Raw genomic sequence first — 26,117 nt, 5'->3', positions numbered from 1 at the left:
GACCTATCTGACCCTTTGTACATTAAGTGGAATTACTCATAATTAATTCAAATAATTAATAATCTTCAAATTCTCACATTTGCTTTAAGACAGATGTTTTTTCTTTATAAAGTTGTTGTTTTCTATTTATAACCACATTTATTAAAGTTTTAGAATAATTACTTTTTAATAAACACTTTTATTCACTTCGACTCATTGTGAAATTTTATATGTCTGATTAATTAATATCCAAAAATGTTTTTTTCGAGTGCTAAGTAAGCCTTTTATTATATGCTTAATCAGAGTTTTTGTACAAGTTATGCTTAACTTAAAATGATACTTATTATGCATAATTTTTATGCATTTTAAAGCGTATTTTAAACTTTATTATACATACAAATCTGTTGTCTAGTTATAATATAACTACCCCAGATAAATAATTAGTAATATAATATAATTTATATATACATTATTATATTATATAATGTATAATGTTTAGATGTTGAAGCGTTCAAAAGAAATATTTTTAATCCCCTAGCGGCGATAATATTACGACATTACTTCGATAATATTAAAAAACCGTAATTATTAGTGAATAATATTTAATTTTATAACTTCGGTAAAAATATTTTTTATACTAATATTTATTTTATTTTGAATTGAATAATTTATTTAATGTAATATATTTTTTAATCAGGTGGCGATAGGCATTGTTATTTTTAATCGATTGCGTCATCAGTGTAATTGAGTAGTTTGTAAACTTTGATTCCTCTTGTCCACGTGATCAGACTTATCACATGCTATTTGTGTATATAAAGAAGTTCGATGTCATTTAATATCCAAGCAACCGCCATGAAGGTTTATTTGTTGTTTTTAGCTTTATTTTCCACCGTTCTTGCTGCTGGGGAATGGCTCGAAGTCCCTACTAGTGACTACGTGCAAAGGCTTGCTTTATTTGGTGCCAAACGAATTAATTTAGGTACCAATTCTATCTACCATCATAAATTAATCGAAGTATTACACGCTGAAAGACAGGTAAGTTCAATTAACTAATCTCATCTTTTATTTTAACATAAACATATGCATAAACTCCATGTGATCATCATAAAGCTCATAACTTATTAATCAGACTATTTTAGCCCTTTTCATGTGGATCTGGACCACCTGAAATGGATTAAAATTGAGACAATATGTTCAATTCCATACATTAAACAATACAAATATATATCCACTTACGGATTCACCTATGCTGATGATAACAACTGAAGAATAACACGAAATGAGACTACCATTTATGGAAATTCTGGTGTTATTGACCACGACATGCTAAAACATGTAAAATATTAATAAATTTTGAAATTATATGCTGTAAATAATTACTAGTAATACATCAAATATTTGTTGTATTTTGCAGTATTGAACATAACAACAGCTACCGTATAAAATGGAAATAATAAATCTGGCAATTTAAACCTTTCATTACAGGCAAATGAGGATTAAACTGATTAATGTTTAAAGCACCAATTAAGACTAATAATGATTGTGCGTTATCGTGGTGTGTTAAAGCTGATACTGTGAAAAGATCACTTCAAGGTTCATATTTACCAGAATAATTACTACACTAAAACACATTACAATAAGTGAAGTTTTATGTAAAGAAACCTTATAAAACTTTATCTACTGTAATATATTTATAAAGGAAATAAGTTAGTTCCTTTATGATCATCTTTTGTATTGTATAAAGGTAATCGTAAAAAGGAAAACAGTTCTGCGTAAAAACAAATCACTTTCTCACAAATTACCTTAATTCCAAGAGTATAGACATAAAAGTGTGAATAACTATGTACGATCGTGGAACTATGCTAAACCGTAGGGAAGTCTTTGCAAATCAACAGATTGCCGAGGGATATGACAGGTGTCATTATAGTCAGGCTGTCCAGAGCGGGCGATAGTTTTACTATGTAGGGTCTACTTACTGAACATCAGGGCAACCTATGAAGGAGCAATATGAATAAATTTGTAAAGAATAATAAGCCAGGAACAATCTTAATTAATGCAATCTAACTGGTACATATTTCAGAATCAGTAAAAGTGGGGTCTAAAACTGATTGAACTTTGATTATTTGTAAAAATATATCAATTTATTGATGGTATTATATTGGAGTGTTAATAAAATTGCTCTGTTCAAAGACTGATTCTACAGTAAAATATTAAAAATGGTCAAAACTGGAGACAATCCCTGGAAATTGGAGACTTCTGGTCACCCTATTTTATATAATATCATAGAAGTTGACTGGAAGAATCCCTTAGTTGTTAAGAAATGGTACTTATAGAAATAAGTTTATTCAGGTTATTATACATCATTTATCATGCTCCATTAATAATACCAATGCCCAAGATTTGTTAACTATAATCTAATTGAGACACTAAAATATAAGCTCTTTCTTTGATATACCAATGAGGACAGATGGCCGAGGTGGTCAAGATATTGCACATCACTCTGAAAATCTGTGATCGAATCTGACTAGTTAAAGTAATCCCAAGAAATTTTCATGGGTTGCTTATCCCAGATATGTTGAGCTTCATTCTTCGTCATTCAGCTCTTCCCATTGTGAGCTTAGCTGAGTTCGTGGTATGGAAAAAAGGTCTTCTTTGTGCCTGTATGGTGGAAAAAGTCATAAATGAAAAAAAATACAGCAACATCATAGCTTATAGGGTTTAAATTATTTTGAAATATACATTAAGAGAACATTTTTGTTACAAATTTCTAACATCTACACATTCATTCTTTCTCATATCTAGGGCTGTTGAGAAAGAGTGCAGTGGTTACCACCCCCATAAATTAATGTTATTTTCAGAGGTATATATTTTATGTATCATTTTATTTACCAATAAAAAATAAAATCTTTTTAATACTTCTATTTATTAATAAACATTTTGTGCATATTTCATTTGTTCAAAGAAAGAAAAAAGGCAAGAGGGGGTGGCTTTTTCCTGGTCCCATACCAAGCTTTCAATGGCTCCAGGTTATATCGTAGGACATTAATATAATCACATGGAGTTAACCTTTTATCTGGAGGCTTTTCCCTTTAATATATAAAATTGTTAAAAACCTTTCAATTAATTATATCAGGTTGTGACATATTAACCTAATAATTTTAGTTTTTCCTTAATAAATCCTATTTTATTAAATCTATATTCTTTGTAAACCTTATTTTATATAAATAAAGTTAAATGAAAAAATTTTGGAGACAAAACAGCAAGAGACAAATAATTCACTATAAGAATACCAAAATAACAATGCAATTGCATGGCAATTGTCCAGTCATATGTAAGGTTCTTCATTTTCAAAATATATGTTCTAATTTGTGTTATTTTTTTAGAATGTTTTATTCTAAATGACTGTTAAAAATGGCCAAAAATGTTAGTTAGTTTACTCATTAAGTAAGTATTCATTGCTGGATTTTTGGTGGGTTTTTTGGTCGAATTCATGTATATGTACAACATAAGTCCGCTAACTTAAAAATACAGTAGAGCATCAATTAGCCGACCGTCTTCTAGTCTGCATATATTAAAAATTGCAGCCTGGCATTGTGAGGATGTCACAATAAAGGATTGCTTGTTATTGTTGTAATCTTTCTGATGACAGCTGAAAGTTTGGAAACATTTACAATTGGCTTAATAGTTTAGTTTTTTTATTTAGGTATTAAGCTTAATTTTTTATTTTATCAGTTTACAATTAAACTTATCTGCGAGATGTGGCAATCACATTACAAATAAATAATTTAGGATTTAGAATTATACTTCAGTATCAATTCATGTTTTAGGCACATCATATTTTTGTTATCTGTACAAGATAACTGGCTGTGATGTATTAAAACAGCCAATTTTTAATTATATAAATAAACCCTGTTATCTGGTACAGTTTTGATATATATTTTGTAGCAGTTAAAATAAAATATGACAAAATCCTGAGATATTGTTGCTCTGAATGCATTGTTCTATTGTTTTATTATAGAAAAGGAAAAAATAATCTAACTTTTGGTGCGTTGGTTAATGCAGTAGATACGTCCGTTGAAAGTAGTGCTTTAAATGAAAAGCATTACTATTAAATAAGGGTGTACAGAAACAGGGATCAGGAGGAATGGTTAGGCAATAATATGAGTATTTTCGTAACAGTACATTTATTTTAATAGTCATTATACTAAAGTAAATAATAGAATGGCCACTCTAGTTTTTTAAGATCTATACAGAGACTGTATTTTTTGAAAGATCCACCATTTATAGTGGAGTTGGCACTTTTATTTATTTTTTTATACATGCTTACTATTCACTCTGAAGAAGAGAGATAAAAATAGTTTAAGAATCACAATTTTAATCAATAAATTAGACTGGTACTTGATCTGAATTGTTTGTATTTTGTTTTCTGAGAAAAAGTGCTGTGTATTCCTCTGTTAGAAAAGCTCATTACTGGGTGTAAAGAAGATAGTAATGAGCATCTAGAGCTGAAAAAAATGGTATAGAATGTGAAAACTGTATGTAATGCATACCACATTAAATCAAAAACAACTGAATGTATGTGAACTGAGGATTACTTATACTTAATTCAGTATTATCTTTGAACAAATGTAATAATGTAATAAAATACTTTAAACCATGTTGTTTTTTACAAATATAAACATCTACTGAAAATGGATGCTTAGCAAATAGACACCGATTATTTACATTATTTACTGCAATTGTGGGTGTATATTTTCATGTTGTTTTTAGTTTTAAACCATTCGTTACATAAAGGTAATGTATTGAATAAACTAGATCTATCAAAGCCATCAAATTCCAATCATTTTATATTGTTTTCCGATAAAAAAAACATCTGATTATTATTTGTTAGTCAGATGACTTTTATTTGATATATCTAATCCAAAATTTATCAAATTAAATATCTATCGGATAAAATTAAGTGCCATTTGCTCTAAATATCTGTTGCTAATAATGTATAATTATCTTTAAATCTGTATAATACCATTCCTAAAATTACTAATTTCCTCAAAAGCAGAATACAAAACCCAAATTTGCTTATTGTCACCATACAAACTGATGTAGCAATTATTATTATTATTTATCATCACTCTCATAACCTACCATAGTGTGATTATGGTATCACTTTATACATGTCAGTGTATATCAGTTCATTCAGTCTGTACATGTTGGTATATATCAGTACATCAGTTTACACATATCAGTATATTCTAATTTATTTTATGCACTGATGCATTTGTGAAACATTCTTAGGACTACATTCATTAGTAGAAGCTGATTAACTGTTTGACATTGTAAACATCAAAACAACTTCTCGCACAATTGCTGGAAAGGATAAATCAACAAAATAAAACCTTTTTTATATCCCAGTACAAACAGATAACACTAAGCAAAAGGATACAGGAACACAGGTATGATATCGCCAACCAAAGGCATACCACTGTCCTAGCCGCCTATGCTACAGATCTTGAAATAAGGCCAAATTGGTGAAAATGTCAGGTCGAACACCTTTGCAACCTGGAAGCGTTAGAAATATACAAAGCCGGCCTGGCCGGCAACTGTATTAATGCAAAGGATGACACTAATATTTCGCATGCATGGAGGTGGTGCTATGAATAAAAACGGGAACAACACTAGCAGGTAGCTAACATTTTTACACCAGTAATTACGTCTTATTATTTATTCGTGGTGATGTAAAGACATTTTTATCATTTTAGTAGCACATACGCCGAAAATTATTTTCCATGTTTTAAATATTTTGGAACTTAAAATAATTTTAAACACGTTGTTCGAATTCCAGTTTCGAATTTATACTGGTCAATAGTCTGACGAAGACCACGATAATGTTCAAAAATGTTAGTTTCGTCCAAATCTGTTTGTACTAGGATATAAAAAAAGGTTTTATTTTGTTGACTGTAAACATATAAGCGTGTAAACATTTTTGTATGGAATGTTATTTAATTTCATATATTTTAGTTTTGTGAAGAAGAAAATTGATGGAATTGAATAACATCATATTTCATAAACTTTTATTAGTAGTTACATATATTGTTAAGAACTTATTTATTAATTTTTATCTTGTTTAGGTCGTTGCCGGATATAATTATAAGCTTAATATTAGCATTGTGGAAACAGAATGCAGGAAGACGAAGTATTCTTTTGAACAGGCACAAAAATGCCGTCCGTTGGCTTCCAAGGTAATTATCGTTAACTGATGAATTAAAAAATTAAATTTCAGTGTCGTTGCTTTCTTTTGAACTAAAAGTTTTTAGAAAATTCTAGTTTACCAGCATCCTATTGCTTATCGATAGGCAGAGATACAGTCACTCGGTCTTTAATTCTGCCGTTGGTCAGAATCGAAGACGAGCAAAGATTCGGCTGAGCAATTACTAGTTCATACTTATATTGAGGATAAGGAAGAACTAGCGATTGCTCGGCTGAATTAATCAATGCACCTTCGATAGTGGGTGAAGTTTAAATTACTCTAACGTTTTCAACCCAGCTGTTAACCAGGTCAAAAACATTAGTGTTATTTAAACATCATTCCCTTTTAATGTGTTGATTAATTTAGTTGTATCTTGAGTTCTCTAAGTATTGAAGATGTTCAAATGTGTTAGTTTTCTGAAAATCTGAAATGTAAATCAGACTTAAAAACTGCTTTTACTCTGAAAAAAGCAATTTTCGATCCGATTTACGTTTGAAGGACTTTCTTAACGAAATATGCTGTTAAAAAATCTATATTATTTGTAATTTTTAAACTAATTTTGTTCATTTTTCCATTATTTCAGTCTTTGAAAGTCTGCACGGTTCTTGTTTATGAAAGACCGTGGCTTAACGAAACAAGTGTAACAAGCTTTACTTGCTCGCAAACTGCACAGGTATTAATTACACATTACAATTACGCAGTTTTTTTGTCTATTGCAAAATAATTAATATTAAAATGTTTGTATTATCATTCCAGAGTGTTGAAAGACGCAATCTTGACTCCATGCACAGACGTTTATTTAATAAATTTGTGAAAAAATACAGAAAAAATTACAGCAATGACTATGGTAATTTTTCATTTTTATAATTATATCTTTTTTAATATGTTTAAACTGAATAAATAATAATTTAATATTTATTTGTAACTTGTAATTTATTTGTAATATGTGAAAATGAATTGTTTATGTGGTTTTAAAATGTGACAGGCATTGCTTATAAGAGAGTACCTCCCATATACATACTCTTATTTGTGCTAGCTTGTTTTCACTTATCAGGGCACTCATTCCTGCCTTAATGTAAATTAAATGTACATACATGTATTGATATAATAACTATTCATTGACAAAAATAAGAAAAATACTTTCAATACTAAAAAAGTTTTAAAAAATAGTGAGATTTTTAGGTAGTTTGTGGAATATACTGCCAATTTTTCCCTATCTTATATCCAAGTATAGAGCACGCTCATATACTTGGATATAAGAGCATGCTTGCATTTAAGAACATATTCTTATACTCACAAAAATATGGTATCTACTTTAATATTTAAATAATTTTCCACTCTTACAGTGTTTTTACTAAATTTATTTTGATAAAAATTTTATAAATATGAATTTTTCAGTAAGTGGAGCTTCACATAATGTCAGGCATTGTTGGTAAGTGAATTGGTCTTCAAATACATAGACCTACTGACTTGCTTGTTGATGATTACTTTTTCCAGTTTGTTGACTATTGCAGTGGAATATTTTGATTTAACTGATAGGAAAGACAAGTGTTTGTGCCAACAATGAGTTTCTATCCATCATGTTGGCCAGATGATTGGTTTATTATTATCCGTGACCTTAAGGAGACAAACCTAACGAAAGTGACTCATTGCCTTTAGTTGGTATATCTGTCTGAGACCTGATTAAAGACAATGGCTGCTTATCCTAATATCCCTTGATATTCTACAGTAAACATCACATGCTTACTGTTGTTCAAGATATTGAGTACTAGCTAAACTTTCAGGTGTGAATAATAACTTGGCATCTTCCAGTGAAAAGAACTAAGAAATATCCAAAATATTATAATCATTAAGAAGTACCGTTTCGATTAAATCAAGCAGCAAGTATCTGCCGTCAGTTTTAGCAAAGATTTGTAATTGGAAAAAAGTAGTAATAAGATGGCAAAGTGGTCACAAACAGCATCTGACTGGAAGCCTTAAAAATGGGCAATGTTTCAACTGTTTCTGGCTTGTTGACGAGATAAAAGATTCGTCATATACAGTTAAATGAAAAATAAATTTTCCGAAGACTAAAGGAATTTTATTATACATAGATTAATTGTAGTATTTATGAAACTGTGCCGGTACTTATTCTGCAACTTGAACACTAAGTATATAGTGTATTTACTCGGACACATGGCAAATTTCATCACTAATATTTATTCAGTTGATACGTGAATAAAAATTAGTGATGAAATTTGCCATGTGTCCGAGTAAATACACTATATAGTTAGTGTTCAAGTTGCCATACATAGATTAAGCAATAAATGTTATATACAAATTTAATCGGTCCTTGTAAAAATATATCCTTGCACTTGCTATTATCAGTTGAGTATGCAACTATTCTATATTGTTGTATGTAGCAAGAATTGTTTCTTGCAGAATAGAATTTTGTAAGAAGCAAATTACGAAACTAGTTTTATTATGAAAATTTAGTTTAATAACACTGAAATTATTGCTATTTATTTACAGATGTAATATCTATTATTATTGTTCTTTATACAATATACATATAGAATACTATTCTAATATAGGATGAAGCTCCTGAGTATTTCTGATACATAGTATATGGTTCCTGCTATAACAAGGTTTGGCCATCCTATATTTACACAAAAGTAGAGGAAAAATGTAAACAACACAATATAAAATAAGTGGTTTAAGTAATTGAAAGTTAGGTTATATTGTTTTGTTTTTGGTCTTTCCTCTATGTGGATACTAAGAAGGATTTTTTCAGATATAAGGGTTTTTCAGCTTTAAAGGGATTTGGTGTTTCACTTAGCCAAGTTAGTTTTACTGGAAGGGTCAGTGGCTGCTATACATAAATAATGTAATTAATTGTGTGTCCTGGCAAAGGTGGATGTGAAGTAGCGCTACTGACTCAATAACAGATTAGCTGATTCCAGGGCCACTGAATTCTTAAGAGAGGAAGAAGGGAATCTCTCCCTCTGAATTGACAAGATATACTACCTACCTACCAACTTTAATCACTTAATTTTATGTTCTTTCTGTGTAAATAAAGGACTGAACTTAACAAAACATGGAGTCATAACGTGTTTTTTCTAAATGGGCTGTGATACACAGATACAAATCCCTGATGATGGGAAGGAGAGGTAGTTTGTGAAACTGACTTCTAAATTAAGCCAGTGTGTTTATTTTTGAAGTATTTGTAACGATACAAACTTATTGAGAACACATTATGCAAACTCATATGGTAAGACCATTCAGTTAATGACTTTACACTTCATTACATCATATGTAGGAATAATTATAGATTAAACACCTAAGAAGATATACTACTTATCATGTCATCTAAACGAGTCATAATATTAATGCTGACATAACTGTCAAGATTGAATAACATTGTATACTTATACAGAGTGTCTGAAAAGTTACTATACAGTGGAAAAGGTTTTAATTAAAGGTTTAAAAGTAAAGTTTTAATAAAAATGAAGTGTTACGTACAATACTGCAGTTTCTCTTACGGCAAATGCCAGAAATGTCTCCCCAGAGGCCCAAAATTCAAGGGGTATTTAGGACAGATTTTATGGGAGATTATGCAATCTTCAAAGAAATCTTCCAAAATCCAGAATGTCTGAGTGAGCAGTAATGTTATCTATATACATCCTAAAGCCTGATATTTTTAGTAATATGCCAAATGATTTAATTAAAAATGATAATGGTAAAGTAGCCCGATTTAATCTGGCAATTGTTTGACATATTATGGAAATTTCATCTACTACAAAGTGATAATGTGGGACTACTGCTTATGGGTCTTGTATGCAATGCCGTATGTATAACTTTAATGTCTTTATAAATTTCTCACGGTGCAGTAACTTTTCAGACATCCTGCAAGTAATTGTAAAATCAGTTATATAGTTAGAAAATAGCTTTGTTTAGAATGTTTATATGACAAATAGTAACATACCTTTCTAGATTTGTGGAAGCTGCAAATTTGAATCTGTATTACTTTTATCTAAATGTTTTTAAGTTATTATTTACATATATTTTTTAATATCTGTAAAAAATATATTTATATTTAATGGATTTTTACAGAGAAAGAAAAACGCTTTAGAATCTTCAGAGCAAATTTAAAAAAGATTAAAGAACTCAATTCAAACGAACGAGGAACTGCCACTTATGGAGTTACAAAGTTTGCTGATTTGAATGGTAAGAATTACTTGTAATTAATTCCTGTATACAGATGCTCATGACTTATAAAACTACTAGTTTTTCACTTTTGACTGTTTTTGTCCCATGTGCACTTATGTGATCTGACCCATTATGAATTCGGCTAGGCTCACAGTGGGGCAGTTGGGTACTGAGGAATGGGGTCCAACGTATCCGGAACAGACTTCTCACAAAAGTTTATTGTTGTTCACCTGTCTGGATTTAATTTGAGCAGAGCAGAGTATCATACCTTTTACTGTTTTGGCCATTTGCTGGATTACAGAATAGTTTGTAAGCATTGATTTTGACTGCCATTCATACCCTGTAATGGTCCATAATGCTGTTGCACATGTCTGTCCTAATATTTGTCATGTATATCTCGATCAATCCCCGTAATTGTGCAACGGAAAAATAACTGCTTAGAAAGCAACTAAGACACTCAACCTTATTAAGCAGGAAAAAACTGTTTTATAATTGATATTTAAAAGACCATCTTATGATTTACAAAAATTCTGTCAAATGCTGTAAATTTAATGGTTAAGAACACAAGAAGTAGAGTGAGTTTTGGGAATGCTGAACATTTCAAATTGACACAAAAATGAAATACAATGAAAGAAAGTTAATAAATAATAAACATAATAAGTTACAGAATATATGCCACTTACAAGGGCAAAGAGAAAAGTAAATTACAGAGTGTCTATCTCAAGCAAAGTCCTCCAAATGGTCAATAGTGAGTTGTCTTTACAGCTAATGGATTGGCCTTTACATGCTTATTTATATATTTCCAAGGCTTTTGTATGTCAAATGAGATGTTTGTTCTTGACTCTCTTTATGTTCTTGGCCTGTTTACATTGAATATTAACTAAATCATCCAGTGCTTAAGCTGACAGCACCATATTAGTTAGAGATTTTAGTATATTACATTTATGTTCCTTCAAGTGTATTCTGACAGATCTCGAAGTAGCACCAATATATATTTAGTAATAATAATAAGTAGGGAATAATAGAGTATACTGTTGGGACACTCAAGAGTATTTTATAAATGGTGGGAGATCTTTTATAAACATTTCTCTTATCAGTAGCTTTTACTATCTCTAAAGATGTTATGCAGTGGTTGGAAGTATTCAATTATGGTGTAAAGGTCCTTAGAGGAATCTCTTATATCCTGCTGTTTAGAAGAATGAAAGTTATCAATGAGGGACTGTGTACAAAAGATCTCCCACTATTTACAAAATACTATGTAACGATAAAAATCTGGACCTCTTGATTTTCCCTGAAGTATATGCCATTCACATTATCAATTAAAGAACATCTCGTGACTTACCTGCACACCTATCCACCCATATCTGCATTATGTAATTTACAACATAAGATGCATGTATATGTTAATTAATAAACATGGACATAAACAGTTAGTTGAGATATGTTCAGTAGGTAATTGGTTAATGAACAAAATCCATTTCAAGACTTTGTTCGCTATCCAAATTGTTTATTAACTGATTATTGATTTACCATAGGTTTTTATGAGAATTTGATTAATTCATTCTGGAGCCCCTAAAAAATAAAAAAAATTATACTTTCTTACTACATTTATTTATATGTAATAATAAAAATACATATATATGCAGTCTTAAATTTTTATTAGTCATGTTCTTTCCATTTGTGGGGGTTAAAGAATCTGTCTAATGTCAATTGCATTTCTCTCTTTTATAGGATTTTTCAGAAGTAATTAATAGCATTGTAATTGTAGAGATCCCTAAGTCTATTAACCTCAACCTGGTTTAGATGCGATTCTAAGACCATTGTTCTGACATCCTCCCACTTCTTCAAAAGATTTTTAATAGCAGATGTCAATATTAATCCTCTTTTTCAGAAGAAAACATATCTCGCCGAATTTCTTGGTGTTTTTCATTCAAGAGTTCTTGGCATTCTTCTGTTGTCAGATCAGTTTCAGGTTCTATTATGAGCCCTTCAATGTTCTTTATTTCTCCAATATGAGTTTTTTTACTCCTTAAGCTGCTTGAGTCATCTTGATAATACAGTATCTTTCTTAGATAAGATTGAACTGCAGTCTACTGTAGACCTGTTCAAGCCATACTGCCCAGCAACATCAGATATCTTCTGCCACTCTCTATCTTTGCTATTATACTCTTGCTTTTAGAATATAAAAACCGACGCAACACTTAACGAGTACCTGCTTGACAGTCTCGCGAATACTATGAAAGAATTGTTTCTGTCAGAAAAATAAAAGGCTGGAATTACAAGGGAGAATTTCAAAGTTTGGAGGAATACTATCTGGTCAGTATATACTGGGTTGAGCATTGATGTTGACGTCTCCTGTGCTCCAAAAAGTTTTGAATTGTTGCCTGAAGATAAGGGAAGACCAGTCGGTATTCATTATTTTACGTCACTTGTTCTTGTGTTTGTTCTGTGATGTGTTTGTTGTTCGAACATTAAAATCTTTCGCGAAAGTGTTCGTTATCCAATTTGTTCACTAACTTAACTGTTCATTAACTGATCACCCACTGTATATGCCATTAAATACACACATTTACACTTGAAAATAAAAGCTTATATATAGACATTCAAGTAAAAAACCCAGGAACTGATACTACATACAACATGACTACTGTACACACATGCACATCAGTGCGTACTGTACGTGAGTACACAAATGTAAACATACAGTAAAAGAATGGCAGACACATGACCTAAAGACCTGAATGTCTTAAGAAATACTAGAATTTCTATATGCGTCTCTGAAGAGTTTAGCTGCATTAAATGTTAAAAAGCTTACTGAAATTATTGTGTAATACATAAAACTAATTAATAAAATAATATAGCAAACACATGAAAGATGCTTTAAAACTTATGGAGTTATAAATATGACTGTTTGGTGCATTATTTATTATTTATGTAGTTTAAATTTTGAGTAAGTAAATACAAAATTTTATTATATTTTAACATTAAAATAATGAATTTCTGTCATTTCAGAGAACGAATTTCGTAAGTACTTAGGATTTCGTCCAGATTTAGCCCGTGCCGATTCCGTTCCTCCTCCTGCGGAGATCCCCTCTTTTGACATCCCGAAATCTTTTGACTGGAGACATTACAATGTCGTTACTGAAGTGAAAAATCAGGTAAATGTTTTTTAATTATAAATAATTTAAATATTTATAGACGTTTTTGATGACAAAGAAAAATTGTAGCAACAATGTGGTTCGTGTTGGGCCTTTTCCACTACTGGAAACATAGAAGGTCAGTGGGCTCTTAAGAAGAAGAAGTTGATCTCTCTTTCCGAACAAGGTAATTGTTAATATGTTTCATTTTCCCATAAATATACAACTATAACAAGATTTAAGAATGGAATTATTTCAAAATATGAATAATTAACAATAAAAACTACACATAGAAATCATTGATTAGCAAGGATTAGATGAGTTTTCAGATCCATGTGTCTCATTGTTGGATTGAACATCCACTTTAAAAGTAATGAATGTAAATTCGGTTTTAACCCAGAAAGACGTAGAATATTGTTTTGTACAACTCTATATAACACTTATGCATGTACATTCATTCACTGTAAAATTATCGCAGATTATATCAAACATTGGTTTGAAATCAAAACTTTATTCCGCTATTATAATGAACTAATATACTTTATTCACTTCATATCGAACCAGATTATATATTTTTGTAATAAACATATGATTACCAGTAGTAATACATGTAACATTTGCTGATATTTTAGATTAAAATAAAAAATATATAAAATGTCAGAACTGAAGGTCGGAACTTGAATATATATAACACGTCGACTTATTATAGCATGAATGAACTTACTATAGTGATATAATTGCATGAATATGCTAAAAATGAAATAAAAAATTATCAAGAAAAAATAAATTAAGAATAAAAAGCATTAATTACAATTTTTTAAGTTAACAAAACACCACCCGGACAAAAATACATGAAACAGACGATAGACAAGATGCTGCTGTCAAGTGCTGACATCTGTTGTTGATAAATTTTAAAAAAATCGATTTTTACTAGGGTGCCTATGAAATCGGTACTGCCCTTGAGGTTTTGCTTAACAATGGGGGGTACCGACTGATTGGTACTCTCATGAAGAAAGGGGTTAAAGTATGGGCGGATGGCAGAGATAGTTAGTCATTGGCCTATATTTGGGGAACCCAGGGTCAGTTGTGGGAAGTGAAACCATCCGGTCATCCCCATTGTGGGCCTAGCCGAACTGTCAACAAATATGATTAACTACATTCACCAACCTTTAATATGCAGTTAGACCGAAAATGTTAGATTACGTTAGTAAAATTGTCTGCATATTAAAGGTTGGTGAATTTAGTTATTTTTGTAAGTGCAGTTTGAGAAGAGAATATGATTAAAAGGCCATTCTTACGAGGAGAGTTTGAAGTTTTCCTCGGGGATTTCAATAGTACTGTTTGTGTTAAGCTTTGATATGAACTTTATTGAGCAAAGAGAGAGAGTGTGCTTTTCAAATGTTTTCAAGGAAATTGAAGTTAAAATATCCCTAGCCACTTAAGAGTAAATTTTCCAGAACTTTCATCAAAGACCACACAATTTGGTGTCTGTGTTCCTTACTCGTGTTTGCGAGATCACTAGTTCATGTCTCAATGAGTGAACTTATCTTTTTTGAAGTTAATGCACATTTCTAATAGAAAACTAATAGAAAAATGTATAAAGCTATACAATCCTTTTATGTAAAAATTGCATTGATTCGAACTCATTGAGACTTGACTTGGCAATCCTGTAAATACAAATAAGTCACACTTCCACCAAACCACATGATCTTTGATGAAAAGTCTTGCAATTACTCAAAAGTCACTTGGAGTTTCTTTAACTTTGATTTTCTTGAGGATCATACCAAGGCTTATCCACATAAGTGGTATTATTGAAATCTGCAATAATACCACATATTAGTTACCACTAATAATAAAGGTTACCACAGTATGGTAATCTTTATTGTTAATGCTCCCAGGGAGGGAGGAAGGCATAATGGATTAAAATAAGGAATACTTTTTTAACATTTCAAACCAAATTCCAATTATCTATTTTAGTTATTTTAAACAAAAATAAGAATTAAAGAACAGAACACTAATTTATATCTACATTGTAATAGATGTTACTCTGTTAAGAAACTCTAAAAAATTGTGACAATTTTATTAATATTAATATTTCAGAGTTAGTGGACTGTGATAAAGTGGATCAAGGTTGTGAAGGTGGTCTTCCAAGCAATGCCTATAAAGAAATAATTCGTCTAGGTAAATTTTACTTATTCTTACTACATTGTTGTGACAGTATTAAATTATATTTATTACTATACTATATACTAAATTATATCAAATCTTATATTACTACTACAATAATCGATTACTTAATTATTAACTTCAAGTTTAATTTGTTCCAAGAACTTGAAGTCGAAACTCTGAATTCCTTGAAGTCTGAATCAGTTTTTTCAATTAGAAATAACGGAAAGTGAATTAATCTGTTTCCAGACTCTAAATAATATCCATTTCGATAAACATGAAACAGCAAATATACTCAATTTTTAAGGTAAAAATAACACAATTAAAAGAAGCATATTAGGTATATTGAGTTTTTGAAAGGATATAATGCTATATAAACAATAAAAGAATTTATAATGGGTATAGGGAAGATGCTCCTGAACTTTCAAATGCAGTTTAAAAAGTTCCATTTGGAAAATTTTGAACTAAAGGATACAAAACATACGGAGTTCCAAAAGACGTCGAAGAAAAACTGTAAGAAGGAATTGTTAAAAATCAACAAATGACACAAACTTCAAAAATAAAGTGAAAAGAGCAATGAAAACATATGAGCATAACATGAGAGAGAGACAGTTTAGGTGCATATCAGATTGTATTTATGTTTTTCACAGTGTTTTCTTCTACTATGGCTTATGTTTTGAACTTTCAAGTATTGTTTGAACTCCAAAGCAAATTCTTATTGAATTTAGTGTTACAACTTTGAAACATTCAAAGTTAGAATCATTCGAAGTATGAGGTACCACTGTATAGTAAATTGAAACTTCTCTGCTAAGAATTACACATACAAATTTGTTGTAGTGTTAATTTGTGTTGTGTTGTATTTTTGTGAGGATTATATTCACTCTAAAGTCAATTGAAAAATAGTTTCTTTTGTACATTTCTCACTTATGATAGTTTGGAATTTTTATGAAAAAGATATGAATGGGGTTGACTGTACTTTTGTATTTTTAGAATGCATGTAACAGATCTGAGAATTCAATGTCACTCACTCTCGAAGATTTACGTAACAAGCTTGCAAGATTCATTTTAATATACAGTAGACCCCCCTATAACACAGTAGATACGTTTCGTGATGTACGAGTCACTTAGATTTTACAAATACATGAGCCGTTCACAGCTTGGTACTTGTGCAGTTTAGGGGGTACGGCTGTTTGAAAGGTTTTCTTCCATAAAATTAATCGATTCTAGACTAATTTGACTCAAACATTTTCAAAACACGTATAATTTTTTGGGAATAATTCTTATAAACTATGCTATAAACAAAAAATTGTAGGGATATTTACCGAGTGTGCACCGTTCGACGACGCCATTGCTTAAACTTGTTTTCGTCTCAGAACGGCTCATCGAACGGCAGATGCGTTTCCTGATAAGTTATTCTTTCTGCAAAAAATTCGCTGAACTTTGGAGACATCATTAATAAAAATATAATTTTTATGGTCGTTGAATAATAAATGTTTTTTAGTAGGTCCGCTGCTCATTTCAACTTTACAGTTTGTGCAATGTCCACTGTTGGTCCAGATTCGACCAATCTTGTCGAGACACGAGTCGACCACGACAATCTGTCTCATTGTTTTACCGTGTTTTACGAGCCTCTTTTAGCGTGTTATACGAACACAATCGCAATTTTTCTGCCATGTTATATGAATCTGTCTTATATGAATTCGTCTTATATGAACCCGTGTTATAGGGGGGTATACCGTACTTTGTTCTGGGAGGAATGATACTAAAAACATGCAACCAATTGGGACAGGTTTTATAAATTTTGAATTTATATGACTTAAAATATCAAATATTATTGATTTTAGTGAAGTCAGAATGTTTCTTTTAAGTTTCTTGTTGATATTTTATATATTTAAATCATAATTAAATGCTACGAGTTCATTTTCGTAATGTACAGTTATTTTTATAATTACTGTTAATTTTTTATTTTCATAATCAAACATACTTTAAGGATATTTTGTGTCATTCAGTATATTAGAAAATAAGTCATTAATCAGTAGAGGACATTTGGCAGAAAAGTACTCAACTGTTGAGTCTGCTGAATGAAGCTGTTGCGATTCATAGTTGAAGTAATTGTTTCATGTTACAATTTATTTATATTAGGAGGACTGGAGACTGAAAAGGAATATCCATATGAAGCAGATGACGAAAAGTGCCATTTTAAGAAGTCCGAAGCTCGAGCATACATTAATGGTTCTGTTTCCATTTCTCAGAATGAAACAAGTAAGTAAAATGATTATAAATGATGACTTTGTAATATTCATAGACCTGATTTTATAGAACGCGTTTCAACTATAAAATTGAGACCGAGTTGCACCAATAATATCTTTTATTTGAGTTGGAATTTTTCTATATAATCCGAATCAATTCTTTTTTATATGTAAAGTCTTCTCTTCCATCTTTTGCAGCGTTGCTACAGTCAGTTGTTAGCGCAGTTATCGTATAAGCAAACCTTTGTGTATCAACTACTATACAGAAGTTTAAAATAGGTTTTACTTTTAAATTATCATGTGTGAACATTATACAAAATATATATTTATTAGTTTTATCAACCATATCACTAAAATTATACAGGGTGCGTAGTAATGTCCTTATACACCCACCTTACTGATGAATGTAGAAAGCTACAGTTATCAATGGGTTGTATCCGCAAGTTTCCAGAATGTGTTTTTGACTTATGCCACTAAAGGGAATATGACTTCACAGCCATTAAGTTACTGCTAGTTGTTAGCATAGGCCTGTAATTTTTAGTTTTATATTGACAACATGCTGTAAACAGTTCAAGTAGATATGTCAGTCAACCACTGCATAATAATAGCCAGAGACTTCTTTATAAATGGTTTGAAGCTGTATACGATGAACTCAAAAACACAATGTGTCAAGATTGTCATTGTATTCAACCATTTCCAGTTATTTAACCATTTCCACGTGATGAAAATTTGTACGACACAATTCTCTTATGTCATTATTCCATGATTTTATAGTACTAATTAGTGAAAATGACTGTCCATCTGGAAATAAATTAGAAAATACAAGTTTGTAGCAGAAAAGTCTGAAAATTTTCCATTAGATTTGATTCTACGATAGGCTGTGAATATTTTGGATTAATTTATGAATTAAATGGTGGTTGATTCAAATGATTGAAAATACTTTCCTTATGATTGAAAATATAAACCCCTTACCTATTACTAATAATAAAGTGGGCATTTAAATGAATTTCTATTAGTCATTTCAAAATCAATTATATTTTCTAGTTCTGCAGTTCCATAGTTCTCCAGCACTTTAATGGCAGTTCAGCAGTGGTGCTACAGTACAGGCAATTACATGAACCTTCTCTGGAAACTTGTGGATAGTTATAGTAAATAACTGTGCTAGAAGACTACTTACTAGCAGTAAAAGTTGGAAAAACGTCAATTAAAAAGTTCTAGGGCATGACTGATTTAGTACGAAAGGACACCCTGCATACACGAATAGAATTTCTTGCTTTCTATTCATGCCAAAGCACAGAGAGTAAAATGTGTTTTTCTTACATGTTTGTTAATGTGTTCTCATTCATCTTATATGTTTATTTATAATATATGCACTTTTATTTTCCTATTCTTGACGTTGCATTTCTTAGCATTTGTCGTACATTGTGTGTTACTCACACGTCAGTATATTAGGACTTTATTGTGCACCCTGTATAAATTATTCAAAAATTGATGAGTACTTTATATTTTTATTCAGAGTTTCTTCAGATTATATGCCACATAAAGATCAAACATAAAATTTGAAGTGGCAATATTTTAAATCATTGTACATTATACATTTACATCATTATATGCCCTCATTAGCCAAAGTACAGTTCTTCTAGACCCTCATTGTGGCTCCCATATCAGTTTGCTATCTTTAAAGTTGATCCCTATTCATAATACATATATAAACATAATGATTACACTGAAATTCTAGTAATTTTAGAGTACAATTGAATTTAACGAGAATTTTCAGTTACATTATTGCTTCGATCTATCTGATATATAATTAGTCTTTTTTTACTGGTGATGTCAATTAGACAATGGTTGCGAAGATCCAGTAAAATGAATAAAAAATGCAATAAAACAAAAATAAAAGAATAAAACATAATAGTAAATAAAACAATTAAGCACTTTCTTGCAAACAGCCTTAAACTTTATATAGAATTCACTAAATTTATCTTCAATTTTGCTGGTAGCTTTCTGGTAACAGTAAGAAAAATATTTAATGATAACGTCTACAATATGGAGAGTATAAACATGTAGTATTTCTTGTATTGATAGAGAGAATGCAATGGTAAATATATTGGAATGGAAGTACTGTTAAAATACTTGAAAGTATATATGCAATCAAAATATTAAAGGTTGGAAAGTTTAAGTAATAAAACAAAAATTTGTATGATTTTCTTAATTTAATTTATTTACAGTATTATGATTGATACATGGCAGATCTAAGCACTCTGGACTAATGTCTGATAAGTTTAATTAAGAAGTTTTACTGCTAATCCAAGATAATCAACTAATAACCTACAGCCAAATTTCAAAAATAAAGCGAAGAAAGCACTGAAAACATATGAACATAATGAAAGAAAGAGAGAGAGCAAGAGACAACGTCAGATTGTATTCATATTTCTCACTGTGTTTTTTTCCACTATGGCTGTAGTTCAAGCAGTAAATGACTGTGCTACAGGACAAGATTGCTTACTAGCAATAAAACTTGGAAGAGGTTTGATTCCACCGCACTTATCTAAAGTTAGTTTGGTGTGGATTCACAGCTACATTTGTTCCTGTTCTATTTTTCTTTTAATAAGATAATCCATGTGGGCTGTTCTTATTTGTTATGTTACACTGGTAGTTTTAGAACATTCTCAAACAAATTGCTATTAAAATTTGAAAATAACAAACATCCACACTAGATTAAGAGATGCCAATAATGTCATTCACAAGTTCATAAGGTTTAAACCCATATACTGACACACTGGAAACAATACTTTTATTGTTTGGCGTTAATAGTAATTTTACTTACCGTGTGGTGGCATATAAATAAGTAGTGTGGTGAAAGATATTCATAAAAACAAATTTAGTACTAAATTTACCACTGTGGCACTTTTAGCACTACGAGCAATGAAAAAGCAGTCTCCTTTAGCATAACGACTTATATTGCAGTCAATTTCTGAGTTTAAAAATGATCATAACTGTCAAATGTCATTCTTATTACTTATAATGATTATCACTTTTCTAGAGTAGGCATTTCTTGTAAAGCAGTTTTATGAAAACAACAGCACTATTGTGGATGCATTCAAAAATTATGCAGTCGTAAGAATTTATGCCAAGGACTATTGACTGTACAAGTTGTCAGGAGAATAATCAATTTGAAGAAACTGGATGTCTGTGAGTCTAAAGCATAAACCTCTTTTTTTTTACAAGTTGAAGATGTTATCACAGCTATTTCTGAACAGTCATATAATGTGAATAGTTTGATAAAATTGCCAGGACTATAATTGTAAAATTAATACAGTTTAAGACTATACAATAACAAGTCTTTCGATGCCCTTTCTCACATCTTGGGAAAATAACAGTCTTATGGCAGAGTCAACCTTTTATTAGAGGCTGCTCATCTGCCTCACAGGACTTCCTACTGGTGATGGCACAAATAAAAAATACAATAACATTTGATAAAATTGCCCGACTCCTACGTAAGACTTATGTTCCTGAGGTGTGAGAAAGGATATCAAAGACTCCTTATTCTATAGTCTTAAATTGTATTAATGTAAATGGTGTTTATGCAGTATCATGGCAGTTGGATGTATCTTATAGCATAATGTGTATGTAATGATAAAGTTACATTGTTATCCATGTAAGATCAGCAGTGGAGAATTCTCATGTTTTCTTATTGATTCCACTGCACTCATCTAAAGTTATAGTCTAGTGTGGATTCATAGCTACATTTGTTCCTGGTGTATTCTTCTTCGAATAAGTTAGTTCAATTGGGCTGTGACAACCAGTAATACAGAGAAATGTTCGATAGTTTTTTTATATCCACACCAAAACGGTGACAATGCCTTGATTAGTTGTGTATCTTGTTCTCCAGATCTTAATTCACATGATTTTTGGATGTAAGGGTACGTAAAATGTGCAGTTTATTGAGGACATGTTGCAAATTTGGCTGTATGACACTTCATGTAAGAAATATCACATGGAATCAGTTTCAGTTGGCTGTAGAACACACTATTCATTGCATACAAGTTTTACACTTTAAGAGTGGAGACTACATGTATTGCTTCGATTTCCTTATAGCTCCAAAATGTCACCACTCCAAATTTGATTGTACTCAGACTGCCAAAAATCCTCTAGTAAATGTTGAATAGTACCTTTAATTATGATCAACAGGTCATTGTAATTAAAAGTATTTCCTATCAATATATATATGTCATATATGATATCCAATATTTTTTAATATACCGGTATTGAAAGATATGGCTAGTGTTTCAATGAAATTGGTTTGGACTTATTATATGCTTTTCCTACATTATATTTACTTCTAGCTTTCCAATAACCATTGAATTTTTAATTAATTTAATAATTTTACAATATTGCTTCTAAACTACTATTTTGACCAGACTGATCTCCAAGGGTTCAAAATAGTCAATATTGGCCCTGTCGAGAATTTCCTCAGAATTAACAAATAGACCCGAGACTAATTTTAAATAATGCATAGTTACCGAACGTTGATTTGTTTATTCGCTCATAAATCAACATGTTATTTTATTCTATTTTCATGAAATAATTTAAAAATATTTTTAATTCCAGAAATGGCAATTTGGTTAGTAAAGCACGGTCCAATATCAATTGGAATTAATGCGAATGCAATGCAGGTAATTTTATATCGTAACTGTTATTTATTTTTTAATTTGACAAAGTAAAATTTAACGAATTTAATTTTCAGTTTTATTATGGAGGAATTTCACATCCTTGGAAGTTTTTATGCAGTCCGGATAACTTAGATCATGGAGTTTTGATTGTAGGTTATGGTGTTCATAGTAAGTAGAAAATATTCTAAATACATTTCCTAAGTATAATGTAAGAAAGCAAAAATTATGGTAAAATTTTTTTGGTTTTATAAAGTAGTAGTTTGAATATTTAGATTTTCAAATTAAAAATTTGTTAAATATAAAACACTTTTCCTACAAATTTAGATGGAAGTTTTTAATTAAATCTGCTGTTTTTCTTTAATTTCTGCACATTTTAAGTGTTGAGATCACATTAATGATGTGTTGAAATGCAAAACATTTAAATTAACAAATTAATATAGACTATTCATTGTATTGCAGTTTTTATCCAAACTGTAATTAAACTGAAGCAATTTAATGCAATAGATAAGTGACTTCCTATACAATTATTAATTTAGTAAAAAATTTTAATTATATCACTTTAAAAAATCAAAGAAATAAGACTCAGAGTAAAACACAAAAGCTGCAGCTTGTGTATATAGGATATGCACATTGTCACATTATAGTATTTGCATCAGCAATTTCTTGTATAAATAGCAAGTCTATTGGTGTATTCATCAACTTTCATCAAGAATAATGTAAATTACTCTAGGATTTTATGGGTATGTTCGTTAAGTCGAACGAGTTAAACGCGTTAGTAACGAATCGTTCGAAAAGTAGTAGTCTCTCTCAGTGCGCATGCTCCACGGTGATGACGTATCGAACGAAACTCTAACGAAGCTCACGAAGGAAAGAGTTAGTTTACTTCGTTAAGAAAATGGCGCCCGACGATATCGATGTTTCTAGATCTACTCGAGTGTTTAAATTGTGAATTAAAAGGTAAAATGATTGAAATAACTGTCCATCCGAAGCAACCTAAGAAAAATATTTTGGATAAGGCTGCACTAGCAACATTCATATCTTCGATTTTAGAAACAGCCATTTAGTTATAACAAATCGTTCGAAAAGTCTAATGAAACAAGAATAACGATGACGTCATTCTCGTTTAACTCGTTTGACTTCACGAACGTACCCTATGAGAACTAGTTTAGAGTAGTTTATTTATTTATATCTACATTTCGAAACGTCTAAAAGACGATTGATTTCCACCCAAAATAATAAACCCCAATAAAATATTAAACATTAATAAATAAATAATAACAACAATGTAAAAATAACATGAGGAGAAAACAATAACAATTACATTATATATTATAAAGAACAGATTTTCATTTGGTTTTATAAAAATTAAAATTGTGATACAAATACTGTTCGACTGGAGACATATGTGAGGCTATGCGATAAAAACTAGATCTATGGGATAGTGAAAGGCAATTAAAAAAGGGGTGAAAAAACAGGAAGTATTGCGAGTTCTTCTGGTAGGCATGCAATCAAAATATTTTAAACGACCTGTGAGATTGGGTAGACCAAGGCGAACTCTAGCAACATCAGGGCTATCAGTATATGGGAGATTACAGAATTTATATATCAAAGAATAAACCTTACTTAATTCAGATTGAACTTTGTGAAATAAATATGGAGCAGCAATTGCCCAGATAGGTAGACAGTAATTCACAATTGACTGAAAATTCATAAAAAATAATAGTTCTTAAGACTGAATTAGAAGAAATATTTTTACAGAAATATGCCAGAGTGCCTTGTCTAATAGTGAGAGACTTAATGACGTGAGAAATATGATTATGGAAAATTAATTTTTTGTCAGACATGATGCCGAGATCACGACGAGACTTAACATAATTTATTTTAATGAAATCGATATAAATTGAAGGACAATATGGGTTGCGAATTAGAGAGAAGCATGTAATAACAATTTCGTAAATATTGATTTTTAAATTATGGCTGGCAAATGTAGAGAATATGGAATTAATATCAGTTTGTAAGAAGGAAGGATTGTTAAATAAAATTTTATTGTCATCTGCATAGGCAATTATTTCAGAGGATACGTTAATTAATAGTTTATCTTTGTATGCTGAGAAAAAGAGCATACTTAGTATTGACCCTGTGGTATGCTACAAACAGAAGAAAAAGTCATCTAAATCTTACATAATCTAGACAGGAAATAATTATTTAACCAACAGCAGAGATTGGATCTAAGTCAAAATAATCACTGTGTGGTAAGAAATAATTTAGGAAGAACTGAATCAAATATCTGTAAAATGTCAAGATATATTATGTAAGTGAATTTGTTTTTTCTCAAAATTCTGCAAAATTGTGCAAGTTGTTTGAAGAACGTTAGAAAGGTTATCAATGCCACAGTGTTGTTGAGAGGAGATTCTGGAGATTATTAGAACTCATCCTGATGGGTTTTTTAAACTATTATTGCCCTTTGGGCACTAAGAAAGTCTTTTTCTTTCTTTTTTTTTTTTACCATACTTGTAAGTTCAGTCAGTTACACAATGAGGCACTTGAGTGGTGAGAGATGGGGCCCAACACATCCAGGACAGATTATCATAAAAAGTTCCTGGAGATTGTTTGGATTCGATCTTGGGTATCCCAGAGTGGTAGGCTATTGCCTAAATTGTCTCAGCCATCCAAATATGGATAACAATGAATACTTTAAAATTGCCCTTATATAATTTTATAATTTATATTGATTGTATGATGTTACATTAATTGGTTTGTATCATGATTTTCTAGCATTAACTACATTATACAATTATTATTTTTTACAGCTTATCCATTGTTTAAAACTACATTACCATTTTGGATAATTAAGAACAGTTGGGGAGCAGACTGGGGTGAACAAGTGAGTAATTTTATATTTACTTCATCAGATATTAAGAGAATTTTATTCTGTTTCAATTCAGTTTAACTATTCTACACATGTGCACTAAGCAGAGCTCATCTGGAAGGGAACAGAATGGATTCTGTGAGTGTGTTGGTCTTAGCCCTCTTGGGGTTGATTCTCCCCACTTACAGATTAAAGTGTGCTCACACTCACTCACTTTACACTCTCACTATTGATGAAACAAGGCACATTCTATAGGTGATATATCAAGAATACCAATTCATTTATTTTTCCATTTCAGGGATATTATCGAGTATATCGAGGAGACGGAACTTGCGGATTAAACAAAATGGCTACATCATCTATCGTTGATTGAGATATCACTCAACTTTAGAGAAGTTTTAATTACTACTTAAATATTTTCTAATATATAATAATTAGGTGTATTTTGTATAAAATTTAAATAATTACTTTGTTTCTATTACCAATGACTTTAAGTGTTAATTTACATAAATTATAAAATATTCAATTTTTAATTAATAATTTTTTATGGGTATTATTTGTGTACAATGTTTTAACAAATTAAAAAATAAACAAATTTTTATTGCTAATGCA

The 26,117-nt window shown here is 30.5% G+C and overlaps 1 protein-coding gene across 1 annotated transcript; it reads left to right on the top strand.

Annotated features, from left to right (window-relative positions):
• Positions 1-698: 698 nt before the first annotated feature.
• On the top strand, positions 699-26,117 carry LOC136970743 (cathepsin L-like). Its single transcript, XM_067265194.1, has 13 exons — positions 699-1,014; positions 6,105-6,215; positions 6,807-6,896; positions 6,980-7,070; positions 10,316-10,429; positions 13,424-13,569; positions 13,639-13,735; positions 15,649-15,729; positions 17,857-17,976; positions 22,575-22,639; positions 22,711-22,804; positions 25,447-25,520; positions 25,804-26,117. The coding sequence occupies exons 1-13, from the start codon at positions 805-807 to the stop codon at positions 25,876-25,878; spliced, it is 1,368 nt and encodes a 455-aa protein (XP_067121295.1). The 5' UTR covers positions 699-804; the 3' UTR covers positions 25,879-26,117.

Source organism: Centruroides vittatus, unplaced genomic scaffold (assembly GCF_030686945.1).
Source record: "Centruroides vittatus isolate TY-2023 unplaced genomic scaffold, ASM3068694v2 contig_2156, whole genome shotgun sequence".
Lineage (NCBI taxonomy): Eukaryota > Metazoa > Arthropoda > Arachnida > Scorpiones > Buthidae > Centruroides > Centruroides vittatus.
This window is presented reverse-complemented; position numbering and strand designations above follow the sequence as displayed.

Bases quoted from the DNA above. Each gene is read 5' to 3' on its own strand.
- LOC136970743 (XM_067265194.1), top strand. From the start codon at position 805: ATGTCATTTAATATCCAAGCAACCGCCATGAAGGTTTATTTGTTGTTT. The intron at 6,897-6,979 runs GTATTAATTACA...TTATCATTCCAG, and splicing joins CTTGCTCGCAAACTGCACAG to AGTGTTGAAAGACGCAATCT. The intron at 10,430-13,423 runs GTAAGAATTACT...CTGTCATTTCAG, and splicing joins AAAGTTTGCTGATTTGAATG to AGAACGAATTTCGTAAGTAC.